This window comes from Taudactylus pleione, unplaced genomic scaffold (assembly GCF_031769625.1).
Source record: "Taudactylus pleione unplaced genomic scaffold, aTauple2 ptg000086l, whole genome shotgun sequence".
Classification (NCBI taxonomy): domain Eukaryota; kingdom Metazoa; phylum Chordata; class Amphibia; order Anura; family Myobatrachidae; genus Taudactylus; species Taudactylus pleione.
In genome coordinates, this window is record NW_028284488.1 from 6443463 (window position 1) to 6460751 (window position 17289).

General features: G+C 43.1%; 1 protein-coding gene across 1 annotated transcript in view; it reads right to left on the minus strand.

The window, feature by feature from the left end:
- Positions 1–10201: 10201 nt before the first annotated feature.
- The window catches only part of UCN3 (urocortin 3), an 82550-nt gene continuing 75462 nt past the window's right edge, over positions 10202–17289 (minus strand). Inside the window, exon 2 of the mRNA XM_088468889.1 lies at positions 10202–11251. Coding sequence (XP_088325015.1) covers positions 10781–11242 — 462 coding nt within the window. The 5' untranslated portion in view covers positions 11243–11251 and the 3' untranslated portion in view covers positions 10202–10780. The remainder of the gene's footprint in view (positions 11252–17289) is intronic.

Below are 17289 nucleotides of genomic sequence, written 5' to 3' on the forward strand. Positions count from 1 at the left end.
TATAGAAGTTGACCAGGGTGCTGAAACCTCAAGAGATCATCTGAAACTGAGGCTTGGACTGAAGTAAGTCACAGAAAGAACTGTTGTGTGTGTCTGCTGTTGCAGGGCAGAGGGCTGGGCTCTGATTGGCTCTCTGAGACAGTGAGAGCCAATTAGCTAGCAATATGCCCTATTGCCTAGCAGCAGCCTAGAGGGCGGAGGAAGTATGGGACTGAGCAGGGTCGCGTCTTAGGCAGACAGAGAGTGAGAGACAGCATCCAATGAACCCACGAAGATGCCCTGGTGTAGACACAGCAGCCAGGGTAGGTATAACTATTAGAAATGAAAACATAACAAGCCACCATTGGAATGCCATAGATGGTGACAAACATTGGAATGCCACCAACGAATGGTAAAAACACTACCATCGGGGAAAAAACAACATAGTAAACATTGGATTTCGATGTCCTTCTCTGATTGTGAGTCATAGTGGAGGGCAAAAATGACATAAATCACAATGGGATACAATTAAGATAATTTGCATATATGCAAATTATTTGGTCAACAATGCGCCACAATTGTAATTGATGCAATGTTTGTATTTTTTTCCTGCGTAGTTGAACTTGACATAAAGAAATCAATAAATAGTGATTTGCATATAGTATTAAGTATTATAAAGGAAAAAGTACACTATATTAGAAAAATAAAAAATTATACTCTCCCTAATCCTAATGGCATGTGATTTAAACTACCTCCAGTATAATTTTATCTTTTAAGTAGGGATGGCCATTAGTGTGGTTACCATGGATGGTTACCAACTATGCAATGGATGGCCATCCCTGTTCTTTGAATGACTGGCCCATGGGGCAATCAGAACCTGGGGGTGGGGCTATGCTTTGTGTCCTGGCTCCTTGTTAAAAAATAAATAAATAACAAAACCATTCAGTTATGCTGTGCCATCGATGGAGGGAAACCATCTGGTTCTCCCCCATCGATGGTAAAAGCATTCAACATCAGCCATAAACCATCAATGATTATAAATGTTGCATATTCATAGTTTGCAGGAGTGCGCTGAACACCCTAGCACTGGCCCTGTCTGTAATGTTGCGTTTGCTATTCCGTCTATTCGTAATGAGCCTGACGTTTGTCAGTATAATCCAGTGAACATTAATGGTATCTTCAAGGTGTACTATAAACAGTTATACAGCATTTTGGAACAGACCTTAAGGAGCAGTGACCTGTCTTCTCCCACTAAAGATTAACCCTCTTTCTGTGGCTTACCCTCTATAAAACCTTCTAACTCTATTAAGCGTGGGCTTCCAGTTACAGATGAGGAAATTTACAATGCTCTTAAGACCCAGAAATCCTCAAAGCGTTGGCGCATTGTCTTCCCATGTCATATTACAAAACCTATAAATCCTCCCTGGTCTCACACTTAATGGCGACGTTTAACACATTTTAGATGGTAAATACTTTAACCTAGATAGAATTATAATCATATTTAAACTAGTTAAATATCCTCTCCATGTCTCTAATTACAGCCCCATTTACTTACTGATCACTGATCTAAAATGCTTTTCCAAGATTCTTGCAAATAGGCTAAAACCTCTATTGTCCTCTTTAATAGGTGGGATTTGTTCCATCTAGGCAAGCACTTGACAATACATGTCATCCATCATATAAATGTTCATAAGCTCCCCTTAGTCGTGCTTGCCTTAGACATGGAGAAGGCCTTTCATAGGGTCTCATGGCCATTTATGTTGTACTTTTGGTCTTCAAGTAAATTATTGCAAGCTATAACCACTTTTTATCACAACCCCTTTACTGCGGTCCTTGCTGGAGGTTTGCTCTCTTACTCCTTTAGCATCACCAACAGCACCAGGAAAGGTTGGCCCCTCTCAACCCTCAAATTTGCTCTCACCTGTACAATCAGAGCTTCTTCACTCTGACTAAACCCCTCACTTCCATTCCCAATCTGTTCCATGAACTGTCGCATATGGTGAGCTATCAATCAATCACAGTAAGTCTGAGATTCTGCTCTTTCACGCCACTGAGCTTCTGGAAAACTAACTTCAATTAAACTTTGACTTCAGCTGGCGAAAGTACTACTTACTGTACATTATCTAGGAGTTTATAGAACTAAAACACATGATCAACTTTATAAGGCTGGTTACCCTCCATTCCAAATGCAACAGATACCTGCAAAAGTGTTCCCATACCGCCAAGCAACAGTGGAGGAAATCGCGCTCCAATGCAGATTTCCTTCATTTCAAATTTATGCTCTCAACCTATAGAGCTGCCCTTTCCCTTTCTAAACAGTCTTATTTGAAGACCATTACCTCATTCCAGTCCTACAACCTCCAACTTCTCTTCATCACTTTCAACTCCCTCTTCTGCCCCCTTCTCCTTGTCTCCCCATCCATTTTATTAACTCTGACTTCTTTCTCCCCAATATCTAGAGATGAAGTCGTGGTTCTAATCTGGTCCCCCCTTCCACCTCCCCCTTGACCATTTTCCTTCCTGCCTTCTCCACTGCCTCTCTCCTGCTGCCTGTTCCCATCTTGCTCATCTCTCTTTAATCTCTCCCTCTCATCAGGCACTGCCCCCTCTCCATTCAAGTATGCCTTTGTCTCCCCATTCTTAAAAAAACCCACCCTTGATCATGACACTATCTCTAGTTACTGCCCCATCTCTCTCCTCCCCTTTCAAACTCCTTGAGCGTATTGTCTACAACCGCTTCACTGACTTGTTTTCCTCCCACTCCCTGCTTGACCCATTTCAGCCTGGCTTTTCTTCTCTCCACTCCAGAGACGGCACCAACTACAGTCACCAATGACATCCTCGCTGCCAAATCCAAGGGTGACTACTCTCTGCTCATTCTCCTTGTCCTCTCTGGCCATTCTTTCTCCATCTCCTCTCATTCAAACCACACATCCAGTACCTTTCACAATTCTGCCATTTCAAACTGAAAGCTACACCAAGTTCAGACCCTTTCTCAACCTGGAAGCAGCTAAGACTCTTACCCACTTACTGGTCATCTTCAGACTGGACTACAGTAACCTCCTCTTATCTGACCTGTCACAACTCACGGATGGGTAGTGGATGCTCACTTGTATTTTGTGATTGGCGAGACCTAATACAGGTGCTGGTGTACTCTGGATGGAGCGGAGTACAATGAAGACGTACAGTGTAGTCGACAAGCTGGTTCAGAACCGAACAGACAAGAAGGTACCAGGGAACAGACGCATGCAGGTAACGGAGGATAGCCAAGGTCAAAACCGAAATACCAAGTGAATTACAAGGGAGGAGACAGAAGCAGGTCACAGACGAAGCCAAGGTCATGAACGAGCAGCTGCAATCGCTGGAAATGCTGGAGTGTGGTTGAGAGCCCAAACTCTAGCAAAGGAGAAGTGTCCAGACCTCTCCTTATATAGTGACAGTTTACATTCGCGGCCCACAGTGACGTCACTATTGCGAGCGTCTGTCCCTTTAAATTTGTCTCTGAGCAGCATGCTCCCCTATGGGAGCCACGGCTGTGAGGAGGAACTGCAACAGGTGAAGAGCCAGGGAACTTCAGCAGTGGGTGCCAGGGACTCCCCACCCACTGTCCCAACGCCGGTATCCGGCACGCTGTGACATGACCTCCTTGACTCCAACCTCTTTCCACTACAATCAGTCCTCAATGCTACTGCACGGCTCATATTCCTCTCCAAACACACTATATTTGCCTCCCATCTCCTACAAGCCATTTACTGGCTCCCCTTCCCCCTTAGAACCAATACAATCTTCTCACACTCACTTACAAAGCCTTCGACCAATCCTCTCTTATTTACATTCCTGACCTTATCTTTCTTCATACTCCGACCCGCCCACTTCGTTCCACATATGAATGCTGCATCTCCTCCCAACACGATTACTTCCTCACACTCTAGCCTCCAAGATTTTGCAGGTGCTGCTCCTTATCTCTGGAACTCCTTCAAAGGTTTGAAAAAGCTGCCCTATGGTGCAGTGAAATGCGTTAGAACCTGCTTTAAATAACCCCCTGGCTACACTTTGGACTTAACGCAGAGTACCTGGACCAACCCTCGTCCCACTATCACAGTGTGCAGTTGCTGCACATCCTGGGCATACCTGCTTATCTATTACAAAGACCACCGTATTATCTGAGGACAATTAATGGACTATCATCTTTCCAGGAGGATCTTCCTCTATCGGTGCATCTTTGGTAGCTATATACCTTACAGGACTGATCTATATATAAGGAACAATGCCATCCTTAAAGTGGAACAATTACTAGCGGGGGTTTATATAGGAACGGGAGTGAGATTTATTTATTTTATTTATTTATTAACAGTTTCTTATATAGCGCAGCATATTCCGTTGTGCTTTACAATTGGAAACATTGATAGAACAAAACAGGGTAATAACAGACAGACAGAGACGTAAGAGGGCCCTGCTTGCAAGCTTACAATCTATAGGATGAATTTTCCCTGCGGTTAGCAACTGATTTTATATCCAGTGTTATTACTACCTATGATACATATTTGCAACATTGTTGTTTATTGCTTTTATGATATATATTACGTAGTTGCATTTCAATATATGCTATTTATAATTGTATTGCTGTTTTTTTTCCTTTTTATACTGTGTATTAAATAGTAGCTATTGTTGCTAATTCTATATTGTTCAATTGTTGTTCTGAGCACTACCTTTCACTCTTTTATTAGATATGCCTTGCAGATTTGCTGATGTTCAGGAGCACAAAAACAAGTAAATGTGAAACTGCACTTATCAATAGATATAATAGTACTAACTGGTATGGCAAAATCTCTCTTTGATAAAGCCTCTTGCAATTAGAGGAAAAACACTCATCAGAGGATCATATTAAGCTGATACTTTATTTCTATTAAGCTGCCTAACTACCAAAGGACACTACTGGTTTATACCTGAAGCTCATTAGGGGTGCAGGTGCAGTCCACGGGGGTAGAGCTGCAGGCGACCAGGTGCAGACCACGGGGATGGAGTGGCAGGGGCCCAGATGCAGACCACGGGAGCAGTGCTGCAAGCAGCAGAGGACCAGGTGCATTACATGGGGGCGGAGGTGCTGGCAGCAGGGGTCCAGTTGCAGAACATGGGAGGTGGAGCTACTGATGGCAGGGGTCCATGTGCAGAACATTGGGGAGGAGCTGCTGGCGGCAGAGGTCCAGGTGCAGACAACGCCCAATCAGTCGAGTACTCTGCTGGCATGTACCGCTCCATCGTCCATGGCCCCACAGTATAGGAAATATTTAGGACTGTTTCAGCCTTAATCAACTGTTAACAGTATATAGATAATTCATCTACAAATGAAACAATGATGTAAAAAGTGAGAAGTGAATGCGCATCCCGGGATCCTTTCCTCACACATACATGACCCAGTACATGGACACAACATCTGACAGATCACTCATTATCATTCTCACGAGTAGTGTGGTGGGTGAGGTACAGAATGACGTATCATTCTGTACCTCACCCGCATATATGATTACTTCCACTCCTGCCTCCAAGATTTTGCTCGTGCTGCTCCCTCCACCTTTGCACATGTCAGACCTGTGAATAATAACAGCAGCCGGAGTATCTGGTAATTAAAGCTATCTTCCCACATACATTAGGTCTGAGACTTTACTTTTCTGTTCTGGGACTTGCGGTGCCACATTTCACCATACATCAATTGAGATGTCAGCATAGTGCTATACCAGCTTGGGACTGTGAGGACTACAATTCCAAGTGGCTTATTGATATATTTTACTTATAACTGCGTGACAAGCTAATTTTTAAGGGCAATTAACTTTGTTATACTGTATATTTCTGTGATGTTTTATTGGAATCGGTATGTAATACCGACAGACGGGATCCAGGCGGTCAGAATTCCGACGCCTGGATCCCCACAGGGTTGACATACCGACATTTAGTGGTCGGTATGCTATCCCTCCCCCTCTCCATACCCTAACCCTCCCTCCCTGGTGCCTGAACTTAACCTCCCCCCTAGTGCCTAAACCTAACCTCCCCCTCCCCACACCCTAAACTTAACCCTCCCCCTTAGTGCCTAACCCTCCCCCCCCATCCTGCTACTTACCTTCGGCATCCCGGCAGTCTTTAATACATTTATATTTTATACTCTTAAGAAAAGCCCCTATTTTGGGACACTCACAGATTATTTTTGTGGTGACCCATAGTAAAATGTAACCTTTATTAAGTTCCTTTTAAAATTAGGTCAGCAAAATATTTAACAAACTTCAATGTCAAATTAAACACTGTGTGCAAGTGAATTAAAACAAGTATACTCCACGATTGTTGTGTATTTGTTCATAGTGCGTAAATCTTATACCACATCATGATAAAAATCAATAAAATTGAATGTGTATAATATGGTCCAATAATTATTCCACTGTGCTAAAATGTGGTCTCACGGCAGGCTGTTTATTCCTAGATTGAGTAGAAGTTACAACACAGTATCTGTATATATATATGTATATACACCCACTTAAGTTATATAATAAGTAGAGATGTGCGGTTCGGTTCTTCAGGAATCCGAATCCACCCGAATTTTGGGAATCCGGGTAAATCCGAGTCACGGTTCTAATCTCCTGAGGAGATCCGGGTAAATCCAGGTCGCGGTTCTGATCTTTTTGCGGTTCGGAATTCGGATTTTAAATCCGAATTTTAGGGTTTGGGATAGTAGAAATTACATGATTTTAGCTGTTTTTAAAACTTTTTATTTAAAAAAACCAGTACCAAAGCACTTGAGGGTGGTTTGCAAACCAAATCCATATTCAAAACCTTGAAGGAGATACAGATCCAAAACCAAAACACGCAGGTCGACACACATCCCTAATAAGAAGTGGTGTGTATTTAATCCATAATATATGTTCAGGAATTACGTCAGTCCCATATACTTTTCTCACATCTGTATAATTACTCCAATGTCCAGTGCTGATGGTATTCAGCAGTCTGAGCAGTTACCATGTGACATAACACTCCTTCTGATCAGAAATTCAATGATGCCCACACATTTCTGGAGCTGATGCTATTCAGTAGTTTGAGAAATTACCGTGTGACATAACACTCGTTTCGATCAGGAATTCAATGATTCCCACACACCGTTGTGCACAGTATATATTTACTAGTTACCCCACCTCAGGAGTTTACATATTCACCAATCTGCTTGGTCACACTTCTATTTAGAGCTGATTTGATCTCCACTTATGAAAAATTATTATGTTTCAATATATTCAGTTTTTTTTCAGAGTGTGTCACTTTAACTGATATCACCTAATTAGGGATTCAACAAATAGAACCAGATTAATTTAATATTCTAGTCTGTGCAAATTATACAGATATAACTTCACTGTGGTGATCTAGGATTGTATAAATACTAGATATCAATTAGGTAGCCAATAATATTGTCCGACCATCAGCCTATGTTATCAATTCTCAATCACTCATTGCTGGAGACTCCGTATACTGGACACTCAGATCTCTGGCGTAACTAGGGCAGGGCGAGTGGGGCACGTGCCCAGGGCGCCGTGGGACCGGCAGCGCGGGGGGGTGCCCCGCCGCCGGTTACGGTACCGGCCCGCCCTAGTTAGCCAGTGTAGTGCCGACCACAGTGTGTGCGGTCAGCACTACACTTTTACACAGGACCGGCGCTAGGCTTCCCAGCGCCGGTCCTGTGCTGCACAGCTGAGCCCCTTCCCTCCCCTGAGTGCTTGCCCAATAGCGCCAGGAGGAGGGTGGCAGGCTCAGGCTGTGCTGACACACACATCGCCCCCAGCGCTGGCGGCGATGTGTGTGTTAACCAGCAGCCAATGAGAGTCAGACGACTCTCATTGGCTGCTGCTGCTACTGCACACACATCACTGCCGAGCGGCAGCAATGTGTGTGTGAATCAGCAGCCAATGAGGTCAGACAGACTCTCATTGGCTGCTGCTGCTGCACACACATCACTGCCAGCCTCGCGGCGATGTGTGTGTTAAACAGCAGTCAATGAGCGTCAGACGCTCATTGACTGCTGCAGCCGCAGCGCCCACAGCAAGAGCCGGCTCCTGCAGTGGGTAATGGGAGAGACGTCATGATATCATGACGTCACTCCCATAATGCAGAGCGCGCCAGCCCGGGAGGACTGAAGTGCGGACGGCAGCGTGGATTCAGGTAAGAATTTTTACTTTATTTATTGTTTCATTTCAGTGTGTATTTATCGGGGGGAGGCTGAGGGGACTACTACTGGGGGCACTGCTTCGGGGGGGGACCACTACTGGGGTCTACTACAGGAGGGGGGACTATTACTAAAGAGGGGACTACTACTGGGGGCACTGCTTCGAGGGGAGGCACAGGACCACTACTGGGGGATACTATTGGGGGCACTGCATTGGGGGGGGCCACTACTGGGGTCTACTACAGGGGGCACTGCATTAAGGGGGACTCCTACTGGGGCCACTATAAAGGGCACTGTGTAGGGGGGACTACTACTGGGGGCACTGCATTGGGGAGGACTACTACTGGGGGGGACCATTACTATTGGGGGCACTGCATCAAGGGGGACTCCTACTGGGGCACTATATAAGGGGCTTACTACTGTGGGCACTGCACAGGGGGGACCACTACAGGGGGCACTGAAAAGGGAGAACCACTACAGGGGGCACTGCATAGGGGGGACAACTACTGGGGGCCTGCATAAAGGGGACTGTATAAGGTGCACTACTGGGGGGCTGCATATGGGGGATCACTACTGGGGGCCTGTATAAGGTGAACTAATCGGGGGCTGCATAAGGGGGACCACTACTGGGGGTACTGTATAAGGGGCACTACTGGGGGCCCGCATAAGAGGGACCACTACTCTGGGCATTGTATACTGGGGGTACTATATAAGGGGGACCACTACTAGGGGCACTACATTAAGGTGCAAATGGAAAAATGTTCCCAGTGACAAGAAAGGGGTGTGTGCCATGTAGACACGCCCCATTTTTCAGTGACCACGCCACTTGTGACCACGTTAATTTTCGGTGTGTGGGGGGGGGTGGGGCTCCATTTTCAAATTTGCCCTGGGCTCCAAATACCCTAGTTACACCACTGACTCAGATCACTGTAATTAATGACACATCGTATCTACACCTCAGTGTCCCTAATCCAACTGCATTACTGAGTAGCACTTAACAATCATTCAATTCATCACTCTAATTTTGTAACATGAATGCTGCGGGCATGGAGGGGGCATCTGTCCCAGCCAGTACTATATGCATTTAGTCTTTCTGGATCATACTACATATTATGATCCAGAAAGACCCTTATTTCCCATTGTCATTTGAGCAGCTTTGTATATACAGACACAATAATAGAGGCACCATATTCTATTCATGCCACTCTATTTTGACACTCTGACTGCCTACAAATTGGCTTGAAAATCGGACCTAGGGTCCCCTCTTGGTGATGATACCTGGGCTACCATATGCTCAACTATATCCAAGTGTGGTCATTAAGGAAAATTCCTATTAAGTGTTTACCAGGTGGTACTTTGTCCCTGAATGTCTTCTCCAAATTTATCCCACAGCCCCTGACCCCTGACCTGTGTTGGAGACTTTGTAGACACAAAGGTACTTTATTTTATGTCAGGTGGAAATGCTCAAAATTACCCCACACTGGAACATGCTCCAGTCGCTCGTTCTTCTATAACAGCCCTCAGTGCCCCTTTGTCACTCTTACTGTGTGCTCCAATCCGCTATTCAACTCATCATACCAATAGGCTGGTTCTCCATATCTCTTGTGCTGCTAAATACAGATTAGCTCATAACTGGAATAAAACCGACCCTCCCTCTCATCAGGAATTGATTAGGATTTGATTTATAGCGAAAATGGAATATATTACTAGCATTCGCAACAGTGCAGTGGACAAATTTCATTCGGTTTGAACCCTATGGTGCTCATATCATAACGTGACTCTCCCCGGACTTGAGTAATTGACACCTAATCCTCCACCTAACACTCTGACCTTGTCCCCCCCCCCATGTTTGCCCTTTTTAATTTCATTTTATTTTGGAGATGCCATGAAAAGACCAAACACATAAACAGGAAAGCTCTGGGATTCAAAAATGACTTGTTTTAATAAAAAAAAAGAAAACTTCACAGTGGGAGATGCAAACTTTTTTTTAATAATTTTCAAATTGTGCATTAAAATCTCCATGTAAAGGAAGGTTAACTATAAAGGAAAAAAAAAAGAAGGAAAAATAGGATAGAATAAAATTCATAGGAACCAGATAAAGACAAAACACACATTTCAGGGGCCTAGGGCTATAGCTACTAATCTCAGGTAACTAATCTCCGGTTTTAAAAGTGAATTTAAGATGGTTTCACCAGCAGGGTGTACAACCAACAATAATAAAACAGCAATAATATTGAATGTAAAGAAATTGCATTTAATATTAATGTTTTAAATCCTGTGGGGAACCCACCGAAAATCAGCAGCTTTGAAAACTCACCTCTTAGTAAATATAGCCCTTATAAAGAGAAAGAGAGAGGGAGAAAGAAACAAAATAACTGTAATAATAAAATTAAAAATAATGGGAAGGAGGGTGACCTATCACCCTTTGGGTATAGAGATGTCGGAAGTAAATGCAGCTTTGAAGGACTCATAATATACCAACGTACTGTACAAAGAAAAGTTCCAAGATGTGGCCATGTGTGGGATAGGAGGGACTGCCATGACACAAGTCCTGTGCTACTGTAATTTACAAAAACCCCTTTTGACCCACGCAGGACCTAGCCAACCTTACTTTCGCCTACCAATTTGGGCCATGAGCTGGGCATTTGCTGCAGCTTTTGCTCTCATATTTTTAGCCTTTGCAATGTCGAACAGGATGGTCATTAGGTGAGTCGGCACATCCAATGAAAGAGTGAATTTGGTCCGACGGTCACTTTTTGCTTTGTTTTGATAAACCTTGCCCTTCACCTGGGACTGTGATAGGTATCTGTAACGTGGAAATGTCCTTTTCTCTTTTTCATCTTCTTCTTCTTCCTCCTCTTCCTCTTGGGAAAATTTTTTATCACTTGGTCCAAAATTATAACCCCTCTTACTGAGAACTGAGTTGTCTTCTAAACTTCTCCTCTTGGCCTCCTCAAGGACCTCCTTCAGGCAACTGAAAATTGACTCTGCTTTGTAAAAGTTGTAGTGAACACTGGACCTGGCCATGCACAATATGAGTAGTAGCAGGAGGAGCCTAGTGTGAGGCATATTTCCACCCTGTATGTAAGGAAACACAAGCAAAATATAACAGCACCATGACTTGTGCAAAAATAAATATGTTCACCAAATGTACCCACATGCAACTGTTATTCTGCACGCAGGTTGCTGCTGATTCTGAGGGATAAATTTACTAAAGTGAGAGTTTTTAGAAGTGAGTTTTAGAAGAGATGTTGCCCATAGCAACCAGTCAGAGTTTAGCTATTATCTTCTAGAAGGTGCTAGTTAAATGTTAAGTAGAATCTGATTGGTACCTATGGGCAACATCTCTTCTAAAACTCACTTCTAAAAACTCTCACTTTAGTAAATTTACACCTGAGTGGGGAGCAAAGCAAAAAAGAGCAAGTAACTTTGGGCCTGATTCAGAGATTTACGTAAATCCGATATTTACTTAAATCTCCAATGTTTAACGATCTGCGCATGAGCAGATCAGGCCCTGCAACAGTCGCAGTGCCCCAAAAGCCATAGCATGATTGACATGCTGCTGGCATTTGAGGGCGGCAACGGAGAGAGTTCCAAAAAAGAGAGTGTCAGCCCCATTTTCTGGGTGTGCTGAAGCCAATGGCTTGGACACAACTTCACTGGCCCGGCAGCATGATTTTACCGGACATCCTGAGTAAACTGCGGGTAACTCAGATATCTGATGTTCACGCAGTTGATCCGATACAGCGTCTTTGGATGCAGCAGTGGATCAGAGAAGCCACAGTGGGCGTCTTTTTACTTAAGGCGCCTCCTACGGCTTTTGAATAAATTCGCACAGCCGGCGAAATTATCATACATCTCTGAATCAGGCCCTTTGCACCTTGGTCACCTTAGAATCAGCCCCATTATGTGCATCTATTTTTATTGATAAGTAAACAATCCAGCTTATTCATATTTGCACATGGACAAACCATGTTCCTAATGTAAGGGATGTACAGTAAATGCATTTTTTCTCTTTAACCACCAATAAATTAACCAAATGGCGGTGACAGAATAATGATAAATATACACAGGTATAGTCAATCTCAGCTGCTATCTCAAGTAAACTTCTGCGTAGTTTACAGCAATAGATTTAGAAAAACAAACAATTGAGGCAGGGCTAAAGAGGCACTAATATATGACTCAGATAATATAGAGACGCTAGTGGTCTAGGTCGAATCCCTTATAGGTATTTATTCTTTGCATGCAGGGAATACTTGCATTTGCATGTACAGTAGCACACAAATAACGGAAAGCTCTATTTGTACACTGTTATTTAAAGCTGGGAATTCAGTCCTTCCTAACATGAAATTTGTCCTCACATTTTAAATTTGTACTCTGGGAGAACCACATTGTTATTCCAAAGTGCACAATTGCACCTTCTAGATGAATTTACTCCTAACTCAAAGTGAGACCCTCTTAGACTATAAGATGGGGGCATAGATAGCTCTGCATCAAGCAAAGGAAGTAGATGGGATCCAGGATCTGGCTAACTTTCTAGGAGTTCAAGTGACCTACCCCAAATTTGAGAGTCTTACTGAAATTCCATGGTATTTGACATTTATGGGGTAATATTGACCTAAAGATATTTGCTTGCTACAAGCGTAACTTACTGTATGAATGGAAATTAGGCACACTCTCATCTTTTGGTTTAATCTGTTTGAAACAATCTGAGTAGGTGTTGATGTCCTTACCCTGTAAATGTCCCATTCAGGTAAACAAAAAAAAAGTAAGGGGGAGGGTCATTGATACCCATTTAAATTGTTTGATATATCCAGAATGTGAAAAAGAGAATGGAGCACCACATACAATCATTAGATACATTAGGTACACTGATGAATTCACAGACTGATGCGTAGAAGGTAGGTGAAAGTTTGGATTACATTTTAACCCTTACAAAACAATTTAATGGCAGAAATGAACCGACATGTCTATCTTGTCTGCCTTTTTGTTTGTCTTTTATAAATTTTTAATATTTTAGATATATGTCTTAATTTGTTTGTATGCTACACAAATATAAAATTGGTAGAGCTAACAAATTGAAATGGCAAAAAGTGGGAAGGACTATAAAAACAGGGTCATATGGAATCCTTTACACTGTTCCTTTTCTGAAACCTGTAAGTAATGGTGAAAGAAACAGGAAGCATCATTGACTAGACTTATTTGCACCCATAATTGTGGTTCCTACCAATTTAGATTATCGTACATCATCCATAATATCACTGCTCTAATTTATATTTATTTGATTAGTAAACTATTTAATCTTTCTCCATTATTTTTTTCATTCACACCTAGTCATTATATACCTGCTACTACATTTCAAGTAAGTCCCTTAATGATACAGCATAGAGCATTATCAACTTATATTATTTGAAAGACATGCATTGCCTTATGACACTGTTGGCCATGATAAGAGAAAGGCCATTGTCATGCCACCAAATGCACCTCTTATGTGTGCAATTATTTTTACCCAAATCCTGACAATTGTCAGGATAAATAGAGGTAGGGACGTTAACCATCTAGGAAGTTACGTGAGGCTCCTGATTTTTCAGGTAACCCCCCGCACCCCAGGAAGAGTAGGTGTATCTCCCTCATCCCGTCTACTACCTAGTGAAATGGGCAGGATTGGGAGATTTAACAGGGAATTTTCGGGGGCTAAAATGGCACAAATCGCGTGATTTAGCCCCGTCACCTACTCGCGGACACGTGAATCGCTGACATCCTGTGGTGTGGGCCTAATGACATATACAATCTGGGCCCACCCCCCGAAGATGTCAACAGAATCTCGTCTCCGGGCATCTCTCGGGGAGGAGATTTATAAAGTTGGCAAGTATGACACACGCATGCACGCACATAGCATTTATAGAAAACTTTCAGAACCCTACAAGAAAATGGATTTAGACACCATCCATTTACACCACATTCACACATTCATGACTTAACTTGAGAGCTCCTTGTCATTCATTTACATTATCCTTCATTTTAAATCACACATTTCTTTAGCAGTCATACCCATTCCACAGCACCTCTCGCGTTGACACGCAGGGAGGCTTCTGTAAGTACAGGAGAATATGTGCACCTTCAGTTATAACCTCCTTTATTTAAGGAACACGTTTTAAAATAGGAGATGCCGGGGATCAGAGAAGAGGCGCCTCCTGTGGCACATATTGCACCACCATAGTTATGGCCCTGCATACACATATACACACTAGGGATATAAGCTAATTAATCTGCCAGTCTGTTTTTAGAATATGGAAGGAAACATGAGGAAACTCACACAGACCTATAAAGAACTAACAAACTCCACACATATACGGGCTGATTCTGAGTTGGATGCAGCTGCATGTTTTGCCACAGTCGCATATGTGTCTTTATGGTAATGCCTCTACAAAGTCTTTATGTGGTGTACAGCCATGTGTCTGAATGAGCAAGGACTGAGACACCCACTGTTAATCACTCTGAAATACTGCTTGGTGCGCACCATTGGTGTCACCCAAGAAACTTGCAGCAGCCCTATGGCAGTTGCAGTTTCTCCAAGTATGATCAGCACCTTTGTATGCCTGTGACACTCCCATAAGGGAGACAACTGATACTCTTCACAAAATAGTAACGTTTCCATGCATCTTTTTAGCCACCCCCGTTACCTCCCAGTCAGCATCCAGAAACACCCCTCCCACTTCTGCTACCAGGCATCTACATTTAATCTACCACTCTGTACAAACAAAAACATGACGCACACGCACAAGAAAAAACACTGTCCATTTGCGTGAATATCAGCGTATCGTGCGACTTGAGTCAGGCCCATTGTGCCTTGGTCAGGAATTGAACTCATGGATGTGAGGCAGTAATGCTAACCACTATGCCTGCCTTGCTGCTTTAAGAGTACAGTTAGAGCTGGTTTGGAAAGAGGTAGATAATTCTAGTTGAGGATGTACTGCAGAGAGAAAAAGTAGGTTCTTATTATTGATCCTTTCATTTTGTAGTGGCATATGGTGTACATAAAGTTTTGAACCACGCATATACTCATTTAATTTCCCTTCAGGCTTACAGGTAAGCCAAACACTGGGCTATTGTAATATTAGGGCCAGGTACCTGAGGTCAACCGGAGACCAATTGCTTACTATCAAAACGACGATGCAATTACACGTAACCGCCCTGACTTGCGGGAGTATCTTGATTGTGTTGTGGGTGTTTCTGAGTTGTGTGTTCGGTGTAGGGAAGTCTTTTTCCTGCACCTAGCATGGGGTTGGTGCAAGTTCCGATACCAATTATGATGGTGACGGCAGCTGGCATACAAGCAGTGGGCGCCACTGGTTGCAAACACACAGACCCCCACATTAGCTGTACAGAATCACGCATTAGCATAAGGTAGTAAATCTGGCTTCTGTGGCTGCCTGCACCTACAGCCACTTTCCCTAAGACTCACGATCAGCCCCTAAATACTCTAAAATGCAGAATGTTTCATCTTCCCTTTCTTAGCTCATATTTCTAATTTCTCTACAACTGTTTCTCCATATTATCAGTCCACATGTACTTGACATTTTACCCCAGGTACTGTAGGATAAATAGTAAGAACCCCATATTAATTAAGTAGACAATATCTGTGTGTGTATGTATGTATGTGTATATATATGTATATATATATATATATATATAAATCATGATTGATTTGGGCTAGCAGCTGGTCAGCACGCACATGGTACACATTGCTCACATTTAACTGTATTACACTACCGTATTAACGCCTCATAATCTGCAGGTTTAATGAGGTGCCATCCTCCACCCTTCAGGAAGTGCCAGATCAAATGTTAGTCTCTACATGAATATTGCTCTATCTTTATAGAGTGTCAAAGCAGTACACGGCATGCAATCACTGGAGATGGGTAGATACAGTATTTAGGCACATACCACATAGGCTAACGGGTATATTTGCCAAAGGTCGACTTTGCTGTCTAATTAAAACTGATGGGCCTTGATAGGGGAATAAAAAAACCTATTCACTATAGATCAGTTTCGACTGTCATTTGTCATTCGCTGTTGAAACCTGTCGACAGCGGATGACAAACTTCGTCCCCAAAGCAAATCCAGCAGAAATCAGACTAATCTGTGGCTGAGCGTGCAGACTTTGTTTTATTAATATTATCATGGAGTTAAATCTAAATAAAATGGCGCAGAGCCCTCTCCAAATCATTAACCAACCCCGGGCCTCTGAACCTAGGTTGGTAAAGGGAGAAAAAATGGCGTGGGGTTTTCCCTCTATTTTCCAATAACCAGCACTAGGCTTTGCATCGGGTTTATTAAATCTGGGGTATCTATTTTTGTAGCTAGTAAAACATTGATAGCGAGCCAATGTTATGTTGTGTTCTAATGTCGACCATTTGGTCGGTTTTTCATCAGTTTGCGCTAAAGTAAATGAGCCGATTGTAAAACTGATGGAAAAATGTCCAAAAACGACCTTTAGTAAATATACAACTAAAAACCTAATGTGGGATGTAGCAAAAGAACACTACCATGATCAGCTCTTGTATAATTTTTTTTTTTTTTGAACCCTCTAGAATAATTCAAAAAAGGTAGTGTCTGTGCTATCTCTTGGAACACTGGGCCTGATTCAGAGCCGGACGCTATTTGCGCTCGCTCGTTCAGAAAAAGGGGCTGGCTATTTAAATTGAGCGCTCGCTCTTTGCGGTCTGTTGACGCCTCTATGTCTGAGCGAGCGTCCGAAACATGCGCTCGCTATTTTGTAAAGACGCCCCTTGGCCGTTCGCATCATACGTCATCTCCGCTATTTATTAGATTAATCGAGTACATCGAAAGGCGTCTGAACTGCTCGCTATTCTTGTGGTAGCATTTTCCTACAACAAACATGCAAGCAGTTCAGGCTAAAAGACAACCAAGTGACGTGGTCGATGACGCTGCTTTGTTAATTATGCACACCCTTAAAACGCCCGTTTTGACCGTTTGGCACGCCTGCGTTCGGATCTCCACTCCCCGTTTTCAAGCACCTTCCCCTGTTACCACCCACAAACGCCTCATCCTGTCACTCAAATTAGCAGGCACTTGCTATTTTGCGAGCACAC